This window comes from Haliotis cracherodii, unplaced genomic scaffold (assembly GCF_022045235.1).
Source record: "Haliotis cracherodii isolate W230 unplaced genomic scaffold, xgHalCrac1.p SCAF_13, whole genome shotgun sequence".
Taxonomy (NCBI): Eukaryota; Metazoa; Mollusca; class Gastropoda; order Lepetellida; family Haliotidae; genus Haliotis; species Haliotis cracherodii.
Genome location: NW_027266268.1, coordinates 31131279 through 31158103, shown reverse-complemented (window position 1 = coordinate 31158103; position 26825 = coordinate 31131279). Strand labels below are relative to the sequence as shown.

Below are 26825 nucleotides of genomic sequence, written 5' to 3'. Positions count from 1 at the left end.
TCTCCTTTACATTGGTGTTTTCTGCCAAAATCAATCTTCATACAACTGTCAACCTATCTTGCAACACATTTCTTAAAAAAGGAGTGTATGTACTAAGTTCCAAACTTGTTCATAGAAACAACAAGTTTTTAAAATTTGGATAAATACTGGTAAAGAGCACATATGAGAGAGTCCAGTCACATGAACTTAACAGTACATGACAAGTATATTGACACTACAGAGTATTTTTTTAATACATATATAATACAATTTTGATGTGCCCTGTATTGTCAATACTAACATTCTATCATGGGTCAAGTGTTGTCTGTAGTTCACAGTAGATCAGTCTGGTCTCTGTCTGGTAGGTTTCAACACTACAGTGGTTAACAATGGACCACAATCTGCTGACCTGTAACATGAAACTCTTCCACAATGGTGTCCGGCCAGGCTATATCACTTCATGTCATTTCCATCAAATTATGTGACAAGTGCCAGCCTCATAACTAGGTTGCGGAAATTACACTCTACTATTTGCTCTATTGTGTCACCTAGGTGCAACATGGCTTCTCATGAAACCCATCCTTTGTCTTACAACCAGCAAGTACCTTCAGTTTCATCCTGCCTGACTTCCTGAAGAAACATATCCATGCTTCATCTGCAACACATGTTAATCTGGAATCTTGACACATAGAAACTCATCATACATTGTTTCGTAGCTGCTGTTTAACACAAATCAGTGTCTCTCACAAGACCTGTGCAATAGCTGGATCTTCCTGCTACAGTCTGCTAAACTGTGTATATTCCTGTCAAGTCTACACCAAGACGAACATTTAATCAATGAAAACATTTCTTTTAAAATAATTGTATATTTTTTTCTTCAAAAGAACCTTGCCTTTTCTGCTGTTTTCATATGTGGAATCAAGGAAACTAGACTTGGCTCAGTTTGATCTAGACTTGTCTAGGCTTTTAGGAAAAAAAAAGTATATATATAAATAGATATATATAAATATTTATAAAAAAATAGAGTCCACGTTAGTCCAACATCTTCTTTATATCAGTTTTTGTCTGAAACTGATATAAAGAAGATGTTGGACTAATGTGGACTTTATTATATATCTTACATGTACACCGAGTGAACATTTGCCTCATTTTGTGTGTGTTCCCACAGTCCTGGCACAGGACTATACTACACATCAGGTTGTGTATCATCTCAGGAACTATATTCATCACCCACCTTTGCTATGCACCCAATATCGCTAAAAATACTATTAAATCCACCAGAACCGTTTGCAAAAATTATCTCCAATTTCATTCAAAATTTGTTCACGCAAAGAAAATCTGCATCTCCTCTCTAGCAATGTAATCACAGCAATATTTGTATTCCATTGTGTATGTCAATGTTTAATTGGTCATGTTCATGTTTTGTACCCTGACCCCTGTGGGTGTTTATGTACAATAAATATTCTTCTTCTTCTCCACAAGCAGGACGAAAAAGGGAACTATCTAATTCCTATATATATGGCACAGCACTGGTACTTTAGACAATGAGCAGCAACACCAGGCTGTGTGTTATGACCACAAGCTGGGGGTGAAAGAATACATCGGTGCATTTTGAGTTTTCATGAGGCGATACGATACATGATGTGTTTTTTTCTGTATCGATACAAGACGATACACTTGTTGAAATTAATTATTTACTACTTGTTTAACGATCCCTGATGCATTTGTCAGTCAGGTATTGCAAAATGTGGTGCAATTAGCGTTTCACGTCCGCTACTAAAAATAGCTGCTACGAACATGTGTCTACAGCAATGTTTTCTTTTGAACTTGCTCTGAAATATTTATTGTCAAGAAGTTTCCATGTGATTTGACGTAATTGTGCATATCACGTTATGTATTGTATCAGGACGTATGTATTGTGATACGTATCATATCGTGACCTTGCTGTATGGTTCCCTCCCCCCCCCCCCCCCCCTACCAGAAGCAGGAACTACAAGGGAACTGTTCCAACTCCCTACAGAAGACATAGTACTGGTAAGGTCAACAATGAGCAGCAACACCACGCTGTCTTATCTCCACAAGAATCACTTTTTGTCAGTCTTGACACATTCACACTAACACCATCCTCCTCCTACACTTATCATCAAAGACTGACAAGTACACAGACCTTGCAAAAATCTAGATAAAGAACATGTTATTTTCCATCCAACACTATGACATGCTATCTCAATTACCCTGTTTGTTTGGCTAAAATAACTTTGGCTTGTGGCCAAAGCAGAAAAAGTCTCAGTGTTAAACATATATTTATCTCTTTTGCATGGATTTTATATTTTTGAACAGCTAAGTAATATTTGAGTAGGCACTTATACATGGAGGACACCCATGCTACTTGTCTTACAGTCAGCGTAGTTAAATTATTAATGAATCTACCTCCCAGGCATGTACACTGTTGTTTAATGCGGTGTTGACTTAGATGGGCGCCCTCCGCAAAGCCAATAAACATTGCCTATAAATCAAAAGACTCCTAATTGTTATTGCTGATATTTTTACCTGTTTTATTGGTAACAACTATGAATCTTTCAAGTAGAAACATGAGTTTTTATAAATATGTATACAGCGATAATTCTAGGGTGGGGCTTTCTGCTTTCAGCCCCTTAATTTGAAAAAAAGGCCCACATTTTCAAATACAAGAGGGTAATTAACATTGTGCTGTATGGGCAAGTGTGGGTGTACCTCTGGAATACATGAAATTTTCACATAAAGGGCACATGTTAGAAAATTCCTGGAGTGAACCCTGTGTATATACACCTTAATTCCACTAGCCGTGCTCAGGTCTCAGGCAGAAACTGAGTATAACACTCAGGTGATTACAAGTGAAACTCGGTCCCGATAATGACACTATCAAATTGATGAAGGTATTGAATTTGTTGTTTTGGGTGAAATTACACTATTTGAAAGTCAAAAGCATGCTAGAACTTAAAAGGTTTCTGTCTGAGTATTTACGGTAGTTGCTGCTCATCTGGACATCCTAATTACACCACATTCTTGTGTGTGTTCCCACTAAATGGTCATTAAAGTCCTTTGTGGGATGTGGCAAAAGTTCTAATCTGCAAAATTACTGGCAATTTTTGTCAATAGAATTTCAAAGGAAAGGCTCAATGACAAAAGTAAATGTCAACTACTGAACAAATAACAACAGCTAGCAGCAAATATTTCTCGATGGAGCTGTCGATAGTATTTCAGAGCACCAAGCACATTCATTGACACAGACATCCTGTTAAGAGCTACCGAGCTGCCTGGTACAGTCAGAGCTGCCTGTTACGCTCAGAACCTGATGTGTCTCTTGTTTCCATGAGATTGGGACAGCTAGATACTATTTCAGTCATGGTATAGCAATGATACTTCTGGTGTCCTCAACCAGAGGCTAGTGTTGCACCATGAGTCCGACTGGGGCTCACAGGACATGTAGCCAGCATGCAACCAACAAAGGAAGTTTGTCTTACTTTTTTCCTTAAAGTAAACAAGATATAGTCTTACAGGCAGCTTGGATATCACTACTTAATGGCAAGTCATGCCCGATCACTCACATATGGAATTTCATTGAAAAAAAACATGACTGTGCTTTCTCAATGTACCAAACAAATGGAAGGAATTATTTACAACTGACATAGATTAGCCCCCAAATAACCTGACGGCCTATTCATGAAGCTGTCTTAGCTAAGACACTTCTTGATTACTTACAACTACAGTTACAAAATGCAATAAGAGCTATTCCTGTATCTGTCTTAAACCTACTGCAATATTATCTTACTTTAGACAGTGCTCATCCCAGCTAAGACAGTGAACTCTTTTGTGACAGAGGTGAAATAAGCTGGGGGTTTCCCAATGCAGGAAAACTAAATGTAGACAATGTAGACTTAAATTCATGTATGTATTCATAAATTTAAATATATTCATATAATTTTCAAAAACATACAATAAAACCGCAACAGAAGATAAATGCTGATGTTATACTGGTGTCAATTCTTTTTCGCCAGAGGGTGGTTTTATTTATTTTACTGTAACATGATCAATGAGAATAATATCATAAAGCTGTTTTCTTTTATAGATGAAACTAGCAGGCATAAGAATATATAAGTAAAAAGAAAATGTTGCAAATAATATATGAGTAACCGATTTTGCTCTCAGGGGGTGTTGCATAAACCATGTCGTAATTGTGGGGCATTGTGATGTATTTGCAGGTCGCACACTTTGTTATGTTCTTTTCAATCAGTTTACAATATTATTTCCGACTGCATCTTGTGATAACTATGCTGAGACAAGTGAAAATCACCAGGACAAGTGAAAAGAAGGACACTAACCAAATGGTTAAGTATTTGTAGTGATACCGATAGAATAATTCTTTTTTGTGCACATCTAAAAAATTAAATGGTAAAACAAATCCTGAAGAAAGTTCAAGACTTGAAAATCACAGATGCCTATTTCATCCTTGAAACTCACATCACAAAAGTTAACATAGTATTTTGTAAATATCCTGTTTGTATGGATGTTTCTTTTATATAGGTTCAGGATTTCCTTATGATATCCTGTAACCTTAATAATCTCCTGTAAGGTGTCACTGTGTAGGACCTCACATCTAGCAAAAAGGAAACTAATATGAACCACGACAAGGAATAAGTGTATTCTATCACACACTTTGAACAAACATCCTTGACGATATAATGATAGTGAATAAAAAAATTAACAAAATGCAATCTCATTTAAATTGATGCTCTTGACATCAATCACTGGATTGTCTGGTCAAGATTCGATTATTTTCAGACCGCTGTCATATAGCTGGAATATTGCTGAGTGCGGTGTAAAACAACCAACCAACCAACCATCATAAAAATCAAATCTTTTACTCCAATATGATGCCTCTCTTGTGTCAAGATCTGAGGATAGCTGTATGGTAATACGAAAGTTACTCAAGCAGGAGTAGTAGACGTGAATCGTTAACATGTTACTAATCTGAACAGCTATGTAAGGTCAGTTAGCAATCTACAGAAACACTATGGTTTCTGTCTGCAAATGACGTTAAGTATTTTACACAACACTGAGAGAATAAACTTGAAACGTTGCTTTCATCATTCGTAATGGAATATTCAGTCATGGATTAAATGCTTATCAAACAGAATGCCATTCAACTATACGTAAATGACAAAGTGCTCACTCCAATAACTGCAATATTTCATTTGTTGTAGTTAAAGGGAAACCACTCCCACTCTCTACATAAATTAAATGCCCATGACAAGAAAAGGTCATGGTCATAGCGAAAACATGCAAACATCCTGCTAGCCTTGCAACTGAAATACATGAAAAAGCGAGATTGATTCGCAAAACATTTTGTATGGGATAATTGTTATGCTATCATCTGTTATCGACTTGCTGTTGGTCAGAAGTCATAATTGCTAAGTGTGATGTTTGCGGCATATTTTCCAGGATCTGTTGTCTGTATTTTGCAGAAACCACTTGGTCTTGTAGTCAGAAATGATACAGTAGACCTATAGTGCCGAATCGATTTCTTCAACATGCAATCTATTGTCTGCAATCTTACCTGTCATAAGTTCAGAGACAAGTCTGACCTTGTCATAGTTTTTGTCGTAAACTTAAGATGACTTAGTGCTAAGAGTGCTTCAAGACTTAGCTGAGATTTCTTTTTGCTACAACAATCCGAGCGCTGTGTATGTGTGTGGTAGTGAGTGGGAGGGGGTTTGTGAGTGAGTGAGTTGCATGATTCTACATCAGCAAATTCTACAAATACTACGTAATACTGCATCAGTCATATCAGAGTGTATGAATACTACTCATACTGCACCAGTCATATCAGAGTGTATGAATACTACTCATACTGCACCAGTCATATCAGAGTGTATGATTACTACTCATACTGCACCAGTCATATCAGAGTGTATGAATACTACTCATACTGCACCAGTCATATCAGAGTTTGTGAATACTACTCATACTGCACAAGCACTTTTTCAGCTGTTTTGACACATCAGAACCTAAAGGAAATATCCCATGAAAATCAGGACAAAATGTGTGCACTGATGTAGCTAATTCAAGTGATGAAATCAGCAAACATTTTGAGTAGCTGAACCACAAACTTTCATATTACCTGATCATTGGCAAATGATAATGGCCTCCGGGCGATATCCATGTTATCCAGCTGTAATTTGGTGACTGCTCGCTCTGGAAACAAAGAAAAAACTTTTAAGTACAGAAAACTGAAAACACATCAATCACAGCTGACATTTAACAGCACGTACATATGCTGTAATCCATCTTTTGGGTATGGATTATGGATATAATTCCCTGAAAAATGTGTACAGTTTAGAAAGGGCATCTCATTGTTTTCCTTAGTAAATGTCAATACGTTGCCATAGACAGACACATTCATGTTCATGTGTGCACTACTTGTTATACTTAGTAGCTTTGTGACTACATTAGGTAGGCAATACAACTGAATACATGCATATTACACAGCAGGATTTTCACACCTACATCAATGCACACTTGCAGGCATCCAGTGCATGGGGGATTGTGCTGTCAAACAAAGCTGTTGGAGCATTTGTTTTCATAAAACAGATTTCGCTTTTGGTCTACTGGCAGGTGTTTACTGCAATCTAGTTGCCGACAACAGTCAATTATGTAAGAGAAGCCACATATTTGTTATCTGAGCCTCTAGAAATATGACAATGTCACATTATTACTTTTCTCTATCAACTGTGAAGAAGTTAAGGTTGGTTGGTCAGTTGGTTTGTTGTTTAACGCCGCTCTCAGCAATATTCCAACTACTTGACGGTGGTCTGTAAATAATCGAGTCTGAACCAGACAATCCAATGATTGATGTCATGAGAATTGATCCACGTATTTGGGATACGATGACATGCATCAACCAAGTCAGTGAGCCTGATCACCCGATCCCGCAAGTCGCCTCTTAAGACAAGCATAGTCGCCTTTTACGGCAAGCATGCAAGAAGTTAAGAATAATGAGTCATCCCAACTGAATAGCATATGGGCAGTAAGTTTAGTAAATAAGACATATTTGATAACTAACAATAGAACTGCATAGCCTGGAAGGCCAGGAGCAATATAAACAATATTGGATTCAGTTTATAATCAACACAAAAGGCCCAAGGAAAATCATGGCAATAGTTTCCAAATATAACTTCATAATGAGATCCCAATCTGCATTCTATGGTAGAGCCTGGTCCAATATATCAATGAATAATGACAGTCCAGCATCACATCAAGGTTTGAGGTTGAGTTTGGTGGTCAAGGCTAAACTGCTTTATTTGCCAAGATGCAAATTGTACATCATCAATATGGATGATGTCGAAGTGTTACAAAATTGGTTTCTATTCCCACAAAGTCCCAGCTCTGACATAACTGATACTGATGAACATGCTGTTAGTACATCAGCCTGAACCAATGTCCAATAAGCTAAAGACACGATCCCCAGCATCCCAAATACATAACTTGTGATACCTGACATATTTACGGAATATATTTGTCCTGACCCTGGAACAAGCTTGCCCTCCCATGCTGCAATATAGGAGACCGCTGCTCCCCAAGTTAATGACCACTGCTCAGATAGAAATCCCAGCGGGATCTTCCATCAAAGGTAAGCCAAGTTGAAATCATCTCATAACCTCTAGTAATTGGGAAACAAACAGCCTCAGCACATTGCCTACAGAAGCTTACTATCTAATATTAATCAATACATTTTCAATCACACAAAATAATGAAAACAAATTTTAGTCTTCCCTGGGGATGAGGTGGTCAAGAAGCTCCATTATACAAGCTGCCATGAGAACGAAAAGTCTGGGACTGCATGATACATGACATACAGGAAATATGGCTGGCTTTGTGAATCAGGAAGTTCAAGTTTCAAGTAGCTTCTAATTATCTCCTCCAGATAGGAAATTAAATATGAAGCAAATGTCAAGTAACAAAATATCTTACATCCTCATATTTCAATCCCTTTCTGGCACAGGACGACGGCCATCTCTATTTTTATTGCCAGCACTCACTTAGTGGTTACTGTAACTTATTTGTGCATCAAATAGATTTGTGACTGCAAATACTTTGTCGCATACATACTTATCATAAATAACATACACAGACACAGGAATTGTGCCTCTGTGCCATGAGAAGCTAGTGTATATAGGAGTTGTGATAACAAGGCATGACAATGTACAGAGGATGAGAGAGGAACAGCATCAAGTGGCAGAATTCATAGACAACAATATGCTCCATTGGACAAATGTGTAACAGATGTGAGCGTCAGGTCTCTGCAACAATAGCCTATGTACACAAAGAATATTGAGCTTTGATGAGGCATATTGGTTCCATTCACACTTTATAACAACCTTATTAAAACCTTGTATCAACTGCCATGATAGTTTGCTTGTTGAATAGATGCTATAAACCTTGCTAAATAGCTCAGTTGGCACCCATTCATAAACCCCCTCTATTTGATTGGTCTCAAATAGGGGGAACAAGTTTTTGATATCACCCATTCTAAATTCTCTCTGTTTGAATCATATGTGAGAGGGGGTCTGAGGTTTTGATGGCGATCATTCTAAAGCGCCATTGTTTGATTGGTCTGTGAGAGAAGGAGTGTGAGGTTTTGCAGGCAACCATTTCTAAATCCCCTGTTCAGTTGGCATGTAAGCGAGGGAGGTCTGAGGTTTGGGTGGCACCCATTCTAAATTGTCTGATTGGTCTGTGAAAGAAGGCATCTGAGGTTTTGCTGACACCCATTCTAAATCGCCAGTTTGATTGGTCTGTGAGATAAGGCATCTGAGGTTTTGCTGACACCATTCTAAATTCCCACTGGTTGATTGGTCTGTGAGAGATGACATCTGAGGTTTTGCTGACACCATTCTAAATCGCCAGTTTGATTGGTCTGTGAGAGAAGGCACCTGAGGTTTTGCAGGCAACCATTCTAAATCCCCACTGTTTGATTGGTCTGTGAGAGAAGGCATCTGAGGTTTTGCTGACACCCATTCTAAATCCCCACTGTTTGATTGGTCTGTAAGACAGCAGTGTCGAGATTTTGCAGGCACCCATTTCCAAATCCCCTCTTTGAATGGTCTGTGAGGGAGGGGCCAAATTTAATTTGCACCCGGTAGGATGAGGTAACAGTAAACACATTGCAATAGAGAAAGACAACTTATCATAAATAAAATACAATGAACAAGTAAAACATTATTGTCTGGTTTGTCTGTAAGGACATGGCCTGAAGCAGCATTGTCTGGCACGCTCCACTATATCCACATTACAAACACATTCTTGTTAATGTGTATCAGATCAACCTCTCATGTACACTGACCCGTCACAGAAACTGCTACAGCCATCAACAGCATTGAACCATTAGTTTACATTTACACCAGTATGAATGATGGCATGCACGACTTCACCTGGCACATGCGAAACTGTATTAAAAGACATAGCTCAGTAACACAGGAAAACATCCCAAGGTTGAACTATGACCTTCCAGCTTGTCGAACATCACACATGAGTGAACATACAAAGGCGTAACGACATGGCCACTGAAGGCTGAGGTGTGAAGCAGCGGGGGAGGGACTATCGCACCCATTTCACAAGTTCCCAAGACATTTTCATCTATGATGAATTGTCTGTCAAAATGAACTGAACATGCAAAGGAGCAAAGCGTAGAAACTGTCAAAAGCAATAGTACTCTCCCTGCAAGAATTTGGGTTTTTGTTCTAATCTAGCTGCTACGATGGATAGGGATAACATTATTGTCGTTTTATACTCAAAACCAGTCATCACCGGGTCTCAGAAGTGATCTGTCAAGCTTTACATTAAGTTATGGAAAACTTTAAAGAGAAAAAACATCATAAGCTGAGACAAGTGTGAAATTTGCAGTGATGAATCCATACTATACAAAACTCAGTAAGCTTTAGTAATCTGAAACTGGCTTGACACTGCCAGCTTTTGTGATTGCTTCTGCTTGCAACATCACCATCTCTGTCATTTGAAGAGTAGCTTACTGTTACAAAAATGATAACAATGGCAAATATTCTCTGTGACATCATCACACTCACTGACCATGGTCAATCTCCATGAATACAATATCAGAATGGGCTTTGAAGTAACACATTAAAATACAAATTTAAAATTTATTTTTCTTTATATTTTTCTTGCCTGTTTACTATATTTCTTATTTGAAGAAGAAGATTTATTGTACATATACACCCTCAGGAGGCAGGGTACAAAACATGAACATGACTAATTAAAAACACTGACATACACAATAGAATACAAATATTGCTATGATTATATTGCTAGAGGGGAGATGCAGATTTTTTTTGCCTGAACATTTTGTGAATAAAATTGGAGATAATGTTTGCAAAGGGCTCTGGTGGATTTAATAGTATTATTGATGGATTAAAAACATACAGTTAATTCTTTGAAGTAATACTTAACCAAATGAATAGCATAACTGCAGGCTATTGCTAACATGTAACTAAATTATTCAACCCAGACGGAACATATTCAAACGCACAACTTTATTCTCATATTTACTGCAACCTACCTAAGCTAATATGTTACTAAATCTGAAAAAATGCAGAGTTGTTAACTGTTCCACTGTTACAGAGCTCCTTGTCCCCCAAGAAGGTAACCTGGTCAGTCCCCCTCCATCCCCTGCATAACACTGAGTGTCAACAAGGCTCCCCCGCGCACTGCTTAATAATCCTCCTCATAATGGTACAGACAACTTAACTTCCATCATAAACCGACTCTAGACATCCATCACGGCTGAAGTTTTTCCACATAAAACATGTTTCTCCATGACCTAAGTGACAAGATGGAAGTATTGTAGCAACCATAACGCTGTAAGAAAGGCCATTGAATTCCTAGAGAGTGACAAAACATTCATACATTCAAAGTCACACTGGTTATCTTGTTATGATCCGACAGTGAGTGAGTGAGTGTGTGAGTGAAATGGTCTTACTCCATGGCAAGTAACACCTCATGGTTATATGACATAACACTGCATCCCTTGGGGCATTCATTATAGAATAGTGGATGAGTGAGTGAGTGATATCATGCCACTATTAGCAATATTCCAGCAATATCACGGCAGGGAACACAAGAAATGGGCACATTGTACCCATGTGGAGAATGTAACCAAGACTTCTGGCGTAAAGAGCGAGTGCTTTAACCACTAGCCTCCATTTCCCTCCCCATATCCTCCAAACACCAGGCCTGTCATAAGGGTCAACTACTGAGGGGCAGGTGGTCTCAATGTGTGACCTGGTGGGTTGCGTCATCCTCCTCAAGAGTATGGATTGTTGCCCAACCTCCGCTTTGTCTGGCTCAGACTCTTCAGGTCCCTGAGATATAGCTGGAATATTGCTGATTGGTGTAAAATAACATTCATTCAAACAGCAAACCGCAGTTATGATAGTTGGTTGGTTGGTTTGTTGTATAACGCCGCACTCAGCAATATTCCAGCTATATGACGGCGGTCTGTAAATAATCGAGTCTGGACAACACAATCCAGTGACTGATGTCATGATCATCGATCCACGCAATTGGGATCGATAACATGCATCAACCAAGTCAGTGAGCCTGACCACCTGATCCCGTTAGTCCCCTTTTACGACAAGCATTGTCACCTTTTACAGCAAGCATGGGTTGCTGAAGACCTATTCTACCCCGGAATCTTCACGGGTTCAGTCATGATAGAACAGGAGAACAAATGGCTGACAGTGTGAGTACTGATCCATACCATCAGGGCACAAGAAGATGCAAGATCAGCCAGGCAACTACATAATGTTGGTCTGAACAGAAGCAGGGAAATAAGAACATGTTATAAAACTTTATAAGCCTGACCCCAACTTGGCCTCATGATACTTTTTCCATTAGGTCGACTATGCTTGTCGTAAAAGGCGACTGCGTGGATCGATGCACATGACATTAATCACTGGATTGTCTGGTTCAGACTCGATTATTTACAGACCGCCGTCATATAGCTGGAATATTGCTAAGTGCGGCGTTAAACAACAAACCAACCAACCAACCAACCATTAGGTCGACCGGTATAATTTGGTATCTCAACATTATTATGGCATAACTAAAATCTCTTGGAAAGCATTTGGGCCATCATATTCACAGTTAGTTCAGGGTACTCATGACATCTTCCCAGCATTGAAGATAACAAAGAGATTCCATTTTTCTAAATTTGATGATATTGAACAGAACCTTAATCATAAAATCATGGAAATGTCCTAAGGCTATTTGTCTCAAGCAAAATATAGAATAGTCAAATCAACCACGCATGTGGGTTCATATTCACCAAATGATTTGTAATCAGCAACATGATTGCGATACCACGGCAACAGGAAAATAATTAATCAAGCCAGGACAAGACAACTCAGTGGTGGATAGTTCGAGCAAAGATTTATTCCTAGCGGTATTCAAGCCACAACCTGACAACCCAGTGTTGCATAGTATTTGCAAAGAGCACCTGTTGTTGTTTTTTTCTGGTAGTAATCAGGCAACATGACAACCCAGTAGTGGATAGTTTGAGCAAAGATCACCTGTTTTTTCCTAATGGTAATGTCAGGACCAGACAAACCAGTAGTGGATAGTATTTGCAAAGGGCACCTGGTTTTGGTTTTTTTCTGGTAGTAATCAGGCAACATGACAACCCAGTAGTGGATAGTTTGAGCAAATATCACCTGTTTTTTCCGAATGGTAATGTCAGGACCAGACAACCCAGTGATGCATAGTATTTGCAAAGAGCACCTGTTGTTGTTGACAACCCAGTGTATTTCAAGCATCATGTTTTGTATGTGCTCATTTTACATAAGTTCAGCCATGTGAAAAGATTCCCTCTTAATTCAAATCATCACATCAGCTGCATGCATTTCAATCAAGCCTAGCATATCTGGGGAACATCCTCTACCAACAATACATTACCACACAATGCACAAGGGCGTTGGTTTTATAACAGGACTAAATTTCTTCATCAGTGCAATTTTGTCTGCTTACAACACATTTCAATCACTAAGTCCCTCCTGATAACTATGTCATTTTTTGATGATTAAAATCCACTCAGGCTTAAAATACAAAGTCTTCCTTCACACAGGAACTGGTGGAAAAGCTGGACAGTATTTCAAACCTTAATTGGACAGTTATTCAAGTATAAAATGTCCTGTCAAAATTGTCGCATGCTTCAATAACATCTTCACTATCAAAGTCATTTTCACTCACTTTCACTTTGCGATATAGATTTGCTGAGAATTGACGATCTTTTGAAGGAAGACATTGATCAAAGAAAGGGGTGATTGTATTGATGAAATCTTGACAGGCCACAGACTGCACAATAACAGCAATCATTGGCCCTCAAACCCATCAACATATCTTTATATGCATTTGGCTGAATTAAAGAATATGTTCATGAGTTATCCGAAGAGAATGCTTGCAATTGTTGAACACTGAACTCTGCAATATTCCAGCAAAATGACAGTCGCTTATAAATAACTGTGTCTGATCAGATTAACAAGCAGTGGTAGAAACTAATATTTTTAGTCCACTGGTCCTTACATAGCCAAGTCCTTAAAAATGGCAAATATATACTATTCCTTATGAGACCTTAACTACTGGGCAGTTTGGCAAAGACAACACGACTAGTGCCAATTTCTAATGGAGACCAGTCATCAATATAAAGAGCAACGTCCCAAGTCAGCGTCTCTGTCAACCTAGATTGATGTGATTGTATTAAGGACACCTTACTATTTGTTTTTTTCACATCTAATTCTTTGAGTGATGACCATTACCCTCAACACACACAACAGCAACATGGGCAAGTGGGACTCTACTGGAAGTGGGGTGGTCGGGTAGCCTAGTGGTTAAAACGTTCACTCATCTCGCTGAAGGCCCGGGTTCGATTCCCGACATGGGTACAATGTGTGAAGCCCATTTCTGGTGTCCCCCGCCGTGATATTGCTGGAATATTGCTAAAAGCGGCGTAAAACCATACTCACTCACTCACTCTACTGAAAGTACATGTCATGTACAGCTATATCAGGTAAATAAAAGCAACAAAACCCTTTCAGCCATAAGAAATCTCTGCTGAAAGCCGAGTTGATTGTACAATTCCAACTATATCATGAGCATGTGTTTGTGCATCACTATCATGAAGTGATGATATCAGATGTTCACGAAAATGATATGACGCTCTTCTAAATCTTCCTAGAAAGAATATGCTCGATTGTGGCTGGTGCTGCTGGAATATTGCTCAACATGAAGAGAAAGTTGACAATGGGAATGTTAATAACGCAACAGGTTTCTTCCTGGTCGTCCATCCAGGTACTATTCATCAGAAGCCAATGTGCGACCAAGCATGTGGATCGAGTGAGTGAGTAAGTGAGTGAGTGAGTGAGTGAGTGAGTGAGTGAGTGAGTGAGTGAGTGAGTGAGTGAGTGGTTTCATGCCGCTTTAAGCAATATTCCAGCAATATCATGGCGGGGGATACCAGAAATGGGCTTCACACATTGTACCCATGTCGGGAATGGAACCCAGCTCTTTGGCTTGACAAGCGAAGGCTTTAACCTCTTGGCTACCCGACCGCCCCTTATTCTGACACAGAGCTCTAAGTAGTTAGGAGGTTCCAAACCAGAAGCTTAATGGGGTTTTTATCACAAATATAGGTCTCAATGCTATAGGATTTTTCAACTACCATATATCCCTTTCATGGCATCACAGACTGACATCAAATAAGCACAGTTTTTATCTCTGAACTTTGATGAAAGCGAATTTGTTTGGCAATGTCAAACAGAATTAAGATGGAATTAAATCAACAAACACCCCAGTGGACAAAAAAATCTTTTTATGAAGATCTATCCCCACTTGGCTGTTCATATGAAAACCTTTCCTATCTTTTTGTACAGATGGCAAGATAAAGACAAGACACATTACTGGAGTCAGAGTGGCAAATGAAGACGAACTAACGAGGAGAAGAGGCGGAGGTGAGGGTAATGCAAACATCGCACCAAGTACTCCAGGAATTGAACAGCCCCTGTCCAAACCTCCTCAGACCCCTGTGGAAAACACTATGTGTAATTGAGCCATTGATGTGCCCACTAAAAAACACTGGGAGCAAATTTGGCTGCAGCAATCTGATAGAATTATTGACAGAGACCTAACTCAACTGTACAGCTCGATACTGGAGGGTCCTTTGTAGGGACACAGTGTACATAATACCAGCAAGGAGAGGAGGACTGATGGCTGGTCCAGCAACATGTTTCCACCCACTTACATTACTGTACATAATACAAGCAAGGAGAGGACTGATGGCTGGTCCAGCAACATGTTTCCACCCACTTACATTGCTGTACATAATACCAGCAAGGGGAGGACTGATGGCTGGTCCAGCAACATGTTTCCACACACTTACATTACTGTACATAATACCAGCAAGGGGAGGTGGACTGATGGCTGGTCCAGCAACATGTTTCCACACACTTACATTACTGTACATAATATCAGCAAGGGGAGGACTGATGGCTGGTCCAGCAACATGTTTCCACACACTTACATTACTGTACATAATACAAGCAAGGAGAGGACTGATGGCTGGTCCAGCAACATGTTTCCACACACTTACACTACTGTACATAATACCAGCAAGGGGAGGACTGATGGCTGGTCCAGCAACATGTTTCCACCCACTTACATTACTGTACATAATACAAGCAAGGGGAGGACTGATGGCTGGTCCAGCAACATGTTTCCACACACTTACATTACTGTACATAATACAAGCAAGGGGAGGAGGACTGATGGCTGGTCCAGCAACATGTTTCCACCCACTTACATTACTGTACATAATACAAGCAAGGGGAGGAGGACTGATGGCTGGTCCAGCAACATGTTTCCACCCACTTACATTACTGTACATAATACAAACAAGGAGAGGAGGACTGATGGCTGGTCCAGCAACATGTTTCCACCCACTTACATTACTCTACATAATACCAGCAAGGGGAGGACTGATGGCTGGTCCAGCAACATGTTTCCACCCACTTACATTACTCTACATAATACAAACAAGGGGAGGAGGACTGATGGCTGGTCCAGCAACATGTTTCCACCCACTTACATTACTCTACATAATACCAGCAAGGGGAGGTGGACTGATGGCTGGTCCAGCAACATGTTTCCACACACTTACATTACTGTACATAATACCAGCAAGGGGAGGACTGATGGCTGGTCCAGCAACATGTTTCCACACACTTACATTACTGTACATAATACCAGCAAGGGGAGGACTGATGGCTGGTCCAGCAACATGTTTTCACCCACTTACATTTCTGTACATAATACAAACAAGGGGAGGAGGACTGATGCCTGGTCCAGCAACATGTTCCTACACTTCTTCAAGTGGCATTTAGAAGTTAGTAGTGAGTGAGTTTGGTTTAACGCCGCTTTTAACAGTATTCCAGTTATATCACGGTGTGTCAGCTTAATGTGGGAGGAAAGCCCGAAGCGATGCAGGTCTCAGGCGTTTACCACTTCGGTGAAACCCACGAGCACGGGTATGGTGCTGACAAACCTAGAAACATAATCGGGGCGAACCGGAATTCGAACCCACAATCATAGGTTTCTGGCGTGCCCAGGGGACGCAACTCTGCACAGCGAATTGCGGCGCCTTAGACGATTGGGCCAATGTGTCCCCTTAGAAGTTGGTATGATGAACAAGGGTGATAGTTCTATGGATATACAACTTGTTTGTGCCTATGAATGTGTAGATACTAACACCATTATCAAGCAAGTAACGTCTTGCTTGATCACATCACTTGCTTGATAACGGCGCTAGTATCTATATATACCGAAATGTCACATTCATAGTAATGAAGACGTTGTATATATCAGTAGAACTATCTCCCTTGTTCATGTTTCTACACACTTACAATACATCAGGGTAGCTTCTCAAACTGTACTGATAATGCATCCTACCATAAACACTACCTGAAAGAAAAACACTACGTACTTCACTGTAAAAAACACACTCGAGAAAGAAATACACTCTTTGGAAAATTATCCACACAAAATGTAAATGTCCAAAATAATGAAAACAAATCACATCATTACATCCTCTTAAATAATGAAGCCATCAACAACAATTGCATATGTTTCCATATCTATAATTTCAAGCAATAAATACCCATTCAGCTTAATCAAACTTTGACATTTTATGAATCATCAAATCTGTAATACTGATATTTTCTTGGATATCATCACACACAATACACCAAAAAAATCATGAAATGAAGGAGAAAACTATGTATGATATCTTATTTTAGGTATAATGACTTTTTATACCCCACCAAAGTGGGTGTATATGTACAATAAAATTATCTTATAACCTTTAAGAAGATTTTACAGAGTTAACAACATATGCGCAAATTCCAGTCTGTAATAAGTGTTAAAAACACAATCCACTCACATTTCAAAATTCAAAGGGTTAACGGGAAGTGGAGATGGCAGCCCTCAAAAATCTGTTGCGACCACACACAAGAGTCAATAAATCGGCTCTATCTTATCAGGCCTTTGTTTTACCCTGTTGCCTCCTGAAGCCTGTGAAGAATGGGAAACTCATAGGCTGCCTTCTGTATACATCACAATATAGGTGTAGTCTCTCGGAATCCCTCACAATGTTGCATCTAGGCATCATGTAGATAGGGAATAAATAACAGTAACACACACAAGGAGTAAATAGCAGCAACTGTCTTGTATCTCCTGGGAAGTTATTTATCATGTTGCTCAACAGTGCTAAACACATCTGTGTTCTGTATTCATAGGTATGATAAAGAAAGACATCTTGGAAAAATATGATACATATTTAGGTTCAGAATAATAGTTGGTCAGTAGGAAATATATTTGTTAATTACTCATATAAGAGAATTCTCCTCAATACATGGCAAATCTTATATAGAGACACCAATAAAATTGTTTGTGTCTGTAAAAATTGTACTTATCTATCTATTAATGAATCTTTTATTTGATTTTCATTGCATATCATTTTTTTATTATTTTTTCGGGGTTGGGGGTTAATTGGGTACAAAAACTGAAGGTGAATTTGAAGTCATCTGGGTTAAAATTATTTCTTCCTGCCTCAGCACATGAGGACTGACATCTAGTGACAATTAAAGCTCCCACTCTCTTTCATCTTTAACTTTAAAAGCTGTGGCGTGAAGAGTGCATGAATCAATGAAATACTGCACATGTCAGAATTCACCATCCTTTTCAACCTCATCAATGCTCAAGTATCTCAAAGAAAACGTTCATAAATCAACAACAAACAACTGGGTTAAATCTTATTAAATTCCACTACAGCAAACCCAACAACTATTCAAATTACACTTTTTCCAAGAGAATAATCCTCAGGCATAAAATTCTAAAGTTAGCATTCCATCCTCACACACAGTAGTGTAGAAGGCATATAACTAACAGGCGAGAGTTCTCAAGGTGAGAAACCTTTGCAAGGTAGTCTGGCTTTGATGTATAATCCCACTGATCCTGATACTTAAAGAACATCGCCCTAGCATACACCTGTGAAAACTTGAGACAGGTACAAGTATAAAATGTGGAAATATCGCCTCCATTTTATACCATTCTTACTCTTTTTTCCTACTGATAGTAAAATGATTGTAAAATGTTGTAGGTCTATCTGATTTAACAGGTATATGTTACTTGGTGCCACACACACTCGGACAATGATCGCTACTGATAAAGTCCATTAGAGACCACATACAGAATGATCAACATGCAACATAGACTTGCACAAGTCTCTAAGGCAAAAATTATAAGCTGAAATCATAATTTCTAGATTATGTAAATAATAAGAACAAGTTGTCCATATAAGAGACTGGAGTCCTTACTGTCCACATATCTAGACTGGCCTTTTAGGAGGATAGAATTACAACATCTCCATGGGCTTGTCTTTCAGTACAGCCTTGGAGCAAGGCTACATGCAACACTGTATACTCACAATGCTCAAATGATACACGATACTACCAGGGTACTTGAGACCTTGCCATGACTGAAGTTGTGAAAATCAGTGATGAACTGGCAGGCTACATTTGAGTACTCTGCCAGTAGAAAGACCCTTTGATAAGGGCAACAAAATGGCATACACTGTTGAAAAAAACAGTGTGGCACAGACAGCAAAGTGAATGTAAATTTCACACTGCGCTATTATGGGATAATGTTGTCAGAAAGCTGAAACTGTTGTTGTGACCTCACCACAATTCATGTGATATAATCAAAGTATCAATTTCAAACAGAATTCCTTTCATGATAGTATTATTCATAGAAGAAAATTGATTTAGCGAGTTCAGCACATATCTTTGTCATATTCCTTGCCTTCCTTAGTAAAGAGATTTTGTTGACAGGCACCTGTCTGTACTATTTTCCTCAGTGATATATACCATGTATTCATGTCAATATACTTGCATAATATTAAAAAATACTTTCAAACACAAGTGGCTCTACACCTAAAAACAGGACGGAACTCTGGGCTAATCCCCCCTTGTAGCTAGCTCCTCAATGTATCTGTACTGCATCATTTCAACATTTTTGTGATTTAGTGTGATGCATTTTCATCAATCCTGTCCTTACTTTCACAAAGAGATCTGTCATAAATGTCAGCTTTGAGTAATTTTCCCAAGATGGTTTAAAACAATACTGAAATTTGATCTTGCATAACATTTAACAGAGAATTAACAGAATTTGTATAACAGCATAATCAAGTTACAAAAGACACTCTTTCATAGTTGGCCGTTACATGAATCCCACAAGAATCTATTAATTTTTGGAATCTCTATTAGAGAAGTTTCACGTCTTACTTCAACTTTTCAAATGAGTACACTACATCCAACTTCACGGATTCCCACCATTTTCATTGCAGGAATGGAGGACCTAACCTTTGGCAAACACAACACATGATACCTCTTAGATTACTTGCTGATGGAAAACATCTAATATTGCATCCCTAGTGGGCAGATCTATCAGTGCGGACTACAGGACAGGGGCAGCTAACTGGGGAGTTTATTAAGTTAGTACTTGTTGCTCCTTGGGAAGTGACGGCAAAGTTATTGAATTGAACAGTAACTGAGCACATTCCAAGGACCGTAAATAAATGAGTGTGATGATAATATAATAAGTCACACAGCAACAATTTCATTATTCAAATTCATATTCACTGGCTTATCAAATTTCATATTCCTTCCCAAATGTAATGTATGAAGGAATTTCAGGTGATGATAACCATTGGCCCTGCTGAGTCCCTGGGGCGATAAGCAAGTTATTACACAGCTTCTTCTGTATATCCCTCTCACACCGCACTCTGCACATGTAAAGGGAATATTATGTCACCGTGGCAGTACAACCCAAGTTCAAGATTTACCCACAAGCTACATAAATCAACACAAGCATATGATGGTATTTCAAGTTATATTGCTCTCATATTCGCAACAAATATTCAACAGGACTCATTCCGACCAATCCATTTAGAAGATGATAAGTACCTGCAGGTACAGCACAGCAACTTGATCAAAGTGAATTTATATGTATATGTGACAAACAAACACCAGGCAATGAACTCACTTATCGTCACATTTTATTGAAAGAATTATGTGAATGAAATGAGCATGGTCCATAGACTTTGTTGAAAAACTTATACATACACATATAAGCAGAATATTGAGGTTGGGTGAATTTTTTGCTTCAGTATAATTTGCATGCAAATTGGTGTAGATAGGATGGTTATCATGTTTAAATACATTTGACAAACTTCTATTACTCCCACTGTTCACTTACATTGAAAGGTGCCTATGTTCATTTTACACACGATTACTTCAAAGGACAAAGGTTTTGCAAAACAATACTTCAGCTCGAGGCCTGTGTTAAAAAATACGCCTCTTTTATTTTTTCCCTCATGCTGAAACTGATGTTCAAATTACAATTATTTCAACTCGAGTCAACCATGGTAAGCTTTACTACATATTGATGTCTGCCAAATTATCAGCTAATACAGGCTATCCATTGTCCGCTTTTGTATAGGAGGTAGGGCGATACGACACCCCGTTCCCCTTCATGCTCCACCGACCACTGACGGCACACGCACACACAAAGCATTTATTTCAGTTTTATTCCCCGACCCTAGCCAAGCAGCATCTGAAGGGAAGCACCAAGGACAAAGAAATATCATCTTGCTATCAGACCAGTACATCAGTTCATCATTTAAGTTAGCTCCTGTTACAGATGCTTAAATAATAGGCTGGGTTATCTCTCAGATCGAACCAGATAGCATCTCATGATCCTACTTCCACCAGCCCGGCACAGCCAGTCCTTCCAGTGCAGGCATTTTTTGTAGGACTACTCAGGGTATAAAGTTTCTCTCTAAGATTTCAAATTTAGTATAGTGAAATACAAAACTGGAAATATTTGTTGATGACAAATACAGCAGAAAAAATTCAAGGATGCAGACATATTTTGATCCATGTTAAAACAAGAATGGTTTTAGAATACCTTAAACTGTTTTATTAACTTGATTATCAACACAAATTGTGTGACAATTGAACACAAATTTAATTTGTTTTGCTTGTCTTATGTTTTTCTGTAATCAATTATGTCTACTCTACTAGAACAGTTTTTTTTCACTTTTTAATCTTACTCTGCAAAATGTGGGCCATGATAGCTAAGCTAATTTTTTTCTTCATAAAATAAGACTTGATTTAAGTTGATTAAATTATAGACCGACTCTCACTGGAACAATTTATGAAGGTGTGTTAAAACAGCAAAAGGATCATTAACTATGTCAATGAAATATTATAATATAAAAGTAGGGCCAAATTGTTACACAACATAATACACGAATGTTTAATCACAGACAAAAGCTCTTAGACATTGTTGTGTTTTAATTTCAAAGGCATGAACCAGAGCATAAAATGCTCTGAAAACATAAACATGCAAAACCATCTTGACCCTGCCTGGCACCACAGGAGTGCCACACCAATTACAAGGGTATTTAGGCAGTGTTTACAAGGTAATCAGGTCGATGGGGTTCATATAGCATTCCAAGTCAAATTGTTTCAACCTCAAGCCTTAAATTATGCCCATGTTTTCTGGGAATAATGCAGGCTAGATTTATGTGACGTAATTGGGCGTAACTCTTGCAGGATGAGGTTGGAGTGAAACCATAGGGCATGCCGCATTGCTGATACAAATGGGAAATAGATACACATGGAGCCAGTCAACTGTGAGACCACATCCATGGGGGATCCTACTCATATGGTGGATCTCTTCAAACATTACAACTTCCTACAAAACCATAAGGAGTATAATTTGATGAGGACTTGTACTGGTGATATTCAGTTGACAGTTATGTTAAAGACTCATTCACATTAAGATTGAGTCTTGCTTGTAACACTTTGTTTGTTTGTTTATTGTTTAACGCTGTACTCAGCAATATGCCAACTATATGACGTTGGTCTGTAAATAATAACGTCTGGACCAGACAATCCAGTGATCGACATCATGAGCATTGATGTACACAATTGGGATACGATGACATGCATCAATCAAGTCAGCAAAACCGACCATCCGATTCCGTAAGTTGCAACTTACGACAAGCACAGTCGCCTTTAGCAGCAAGCATCGGTTGCTGAAGACCAATTCTACCCTGGATCTTCATGAGTCTTAACATATTGTACAGTATGATCTTGGACAATATACTATAACATATATACAGAATAATGTCCTTAAATATTCAAATAATACACATTGTTTATAAACAAACATCTTTGGAAGAGACAGAAAGTTGCTAAAGAAACAAGAAAGTTTGTATATCTAAGCATTCTTCATTGTTATCAAATGTGCTGCCTTTAAGAACTGAAGCAAGTCGGTGACCGAAAACGGTTCACATTTTTCGAACAACTACCATTCATGAACATATCGCTTCAATTGGTTCCATTAATGTTCAAATTAATTTTGAACCGGGAGACCCTGTCTCTGTCATAAATCGTGTCTGGCTAAACAGACGGGAGCTGCTCCCTCTACTAAGGATTATAAAACACAGTTCAAAGCCTGCAACTGCTCAAACATTTTTCAAGCATCGTTGCAATTTAGAGAGAATTCCTGACCATGTCTGCTGGCAGACTAGAGGAATTTAATCTTCCATTTTTAATCAGATTTATCACCAGTTTCTTCCCTTATTAAATACCCGATAATTCAGTCATTTCTAGTTGAAGTTGCAACAATGTCATCCATGTAACTTGCAACTCCGAGGACAGAGTTTTTATATATACAATATTCTCATTGCAAAATTGTACAGCAAAAAATTGAAACAATTTACAAGATTTCATCAAACAAAGAAGATGTCATGTGTGGTTTGTCAAATCGTTCGTTCGTTCCTTCGTGAATGAGTGAGTGAGCGAGCGTTTAATGCCACTTTGAACAGTATTTCAGTTACATCACAGCATGTCAGCTTAATGTGGGAAGGAAAGCCCGAAGTGTTGCAGCTCACCACTTTCGTGAAACCCATGGGTATGGTGCTGACTCATCTCAGAGACCTTTTGAATTAAATGTGTTTTTACAAGAGTATTTTTTTCAAATATTATCTTCACTGTCTTTTTAACAATTACTGCACAATCATTGTGTCACAGGCGTCTATTTGTGATGGAAGCAGGTGAAAAACATTTTCTGATGCCAATTGTGCTAAAAGCTTTTCCTGTTGACGTCATGGCAAATATCCAGGTATAATTCAGCACATACTTGCAAAATACGACAGCCTATTCTTGTGTCCCAAGTCATGATGTTGCTTCAGCAACCCATGCTTGCGATAAAAGGCAACTATGCTTGTCGTAAGAGGCGACTAACAGGATCGGGTGGTCAGTTTCGCTGACTTGGATGATGCATGTCATTGCATCCCAATTGTCTAGTCCAGACTCAATTATTTACAGACCGCTGTCATATAACTGGAATATTGCTGAGTGCAGCGTTAAACAACAAACAAACAAACATTATGGTGCTACAAAACTGCTACAGAAAATTCCCTCATTCCTGAACTGGTGTTAATAAACATGGCATTGTGTATTCATAGTGTTAATAGAATGAAACAGATCTTTACTTAACACTAAGAACTTTCTTAAAGACAATCTTACAAACTAACAACACAAGGACCTGACCTTCATCAAGGTAACATCAGTAAAGGTTCTGAAGGATCAGTTTAACTTTCATAAAGACAATCTTCAAAATTAACAACACAATGACTTGACCTTCATCAAGGTAACTTTAGCTGCAATGACTATGACTCCCTAGAACCCATGACACGCAGGAGGTGTATCACAACAGTATTAGTGCATACAGCCCATCCAGGTGACTTCCCCAGATTCCCCCAGCCCTGCACAACAAAGCTATCAGTTCCCCTGAGACAGTGACCCTCTGCACCATTGTAATGCAAAACTATTTGGTTAGATAATAAACCTTATACACCCTTCCTTCAGTTTCAAGCACACATTTGTTCTTTTCCTGTTTTTACACTCCCCACCTTGTGGGTACTGAGTTCATCACAAGGTACAGCCCAAGCTTTGTTTCAGGTGCTGTCATGTTGCATTCGGTGGATGGAAACTCTTGAAAGGGTTGGGGTATAATGATGTACAACACTAGTACATGTTATCCCCGATATAACAGTTCTGGTTACTGTTAAAGTGATTTTACAATACATCCCAGTTTCAGGTGCTGTCATGTTGCATTCAGTGGATGGAAACTCTTGAAAGGGTTGGGATATAATGATGTACAACACTAGTACATGTTATTCCCGATATGTATTCCCGTTCTGGTTACTGTTAAACTGATTTTACAATGCATCCCAGTTTCAGGTGCTGTCACGTTGCATTCAGTGGATGGAAACTCTTGAAAGGGTTGGGGTATAATGTTGTACAACACTAGTACATGTTATTCCCGATATAACCGTTCTGGTTACTGTTAAATTGATTTTACAATACATCCCAGTTTCAGGTGCTGTCATGCTGCATTCAGTGGATGGAAACTCTTGAAAGGGTTGGGGTACAATGATGTACAATACTAGTACATGTTATTCCCGATATAACCGTTCTGGTTACTGTTAAAGTGATTTTACAATGCATCCCAGTTAGTTGCCTTATTTTTGGCCACAATATTGTTTCCAGAAAATCAAGGTCAATACAATTCATTGTCCCAGCAATCTAACACAAGGGCTGGTAAATGTCACAATTTTTTACCTGGAAGGATGTAGGTCCAGGTCTATACATAATTTTATTTAAAATGTGTGACTTCATGTTTACACTGAGCCATACAACAACCAGCTGTATCGCAGGATAAAATAGTTCCTTAAAATGAGAGGTGACATGAGCGTATATATGCACAACACATGTATTCCAATAATATCACCATTACATGAGAAAGGTCTGTTGAGAACATGGTCAACATGATGAACGTGACAGGAGAAGTTGTTAGTGAACCAGTGGTGGTTTCGTTTTAGTCAGCATTGATCAATTGGCTGATCATTGAAAGGTGATCAAAGATGTGCCAAATAAACACTAAGGTAAATTTATAGATTGTTGTAGACTGTCACTGTCAGCTTAGATACTAATTTTGTGGTCATGTGACTGACCTCTCGTCCACCTGACCTTGCTTCCACTGAGATGGTCATCCTCCAAGTTTGTCTTTACTTGTTTGGCCTTGTCTGCTGTGGAACTAAATCCCAAGCATATCCTAATGACCATCACCGATCAAGGCATTTCACCTGCACCTGTTTGATAACATCCATAACGCGGCCCTGAGCAATATTCCAGCTATATTCTGACATCAGTCTGTAAATAATCAAGTTTGGACCAGACAATCCAGTGACTGACATCTTGAGCATCAATCAAAGCACTTGGGATACGATGACATGCATCAACCAAGTCAGCGTGCATGACCACCTGACCCCGTTAGTTGCCTCTTACAACAAGCACTGTTGCCTCTTATGGCAAGCATGGGTTGCTAAAGGCCTATTCTACCCCGAATCTTCACGGGTCCATAACTGTACTGATTCGAGTGGGACAGTTTGGGCCAAACCCTTTTGAGTGTAAGTCCCCATTACTTTCTGTGTATTTTAGAATAAACATCATTAGATTAAGTTAACTGTATCAGACCATGGTACCAGATTGATACAATCTTATTTAAATTTTTGCTATACAAAAGCCTATCACTATACAGCATTGACTTTTGAATCACATAAACAACAATATACTTGTATTGTTGACTCTTGTGTATACCACCATAAAATCTAGACTGTTTTGGAGTGAGTGAGTGAGTCTGGTTTAACAGCGCTTTTATCAGTAGTAACAGTAAGCTTAATATGGGAGGAATGACCAAAGTGACGCAGGTCTCAGATGTTTACCACTTCGGTGCAACCCACGAGCACAGCTATGGTGCTGACAAACCTAGAAACATAATCGAGGCGAAGCGGGATTCGAACCCACAACCATAGGTTTCTGGCATGACCAAGGGATGCAACTCTGCACAGCAAATTCGCAACGCCTTAGACAACTGGGTCACCTGTGCCCCCTAAACATTGGAGAGCTCATGATGTGTCTGAGAGTCATTTGTTCATAATTAATAACAATCCATTTGAATATCACCCATCAAAGACTGGTCAGCACAGCTGAAAGTTTGATAGGTTGCAAACATAAGACCCCTGACTAGCCTAGTTGGAAATTGTAATGAGC

The 26825-nt window shown here is 38.9% G+C and overlaps 1 protein-coding gene across 1 annotated transcript in view; it reads right to left on the bottom strand.

The window, feature by feature from the left end:
* Positions 1 to 26825, bottom strand: part of LOC139459836 (heparan sulfate 2-O-sulfotransferase 1-like) — a 216436-nt gene that overhangs the window by 114828 nt on the left and 74783 nt on the right. Inside the window, exon 2 of the mRNA XM_071241541.1 lies at positions 6140 to 6213. Within this exon, the coding sequence (XP_071097642.1) occupies positions 6140 to 6213 (74 nt within the window). The remainder of the gene's footprint in view (positions 1 to 6139; positions 6214 to 26825) is intronic.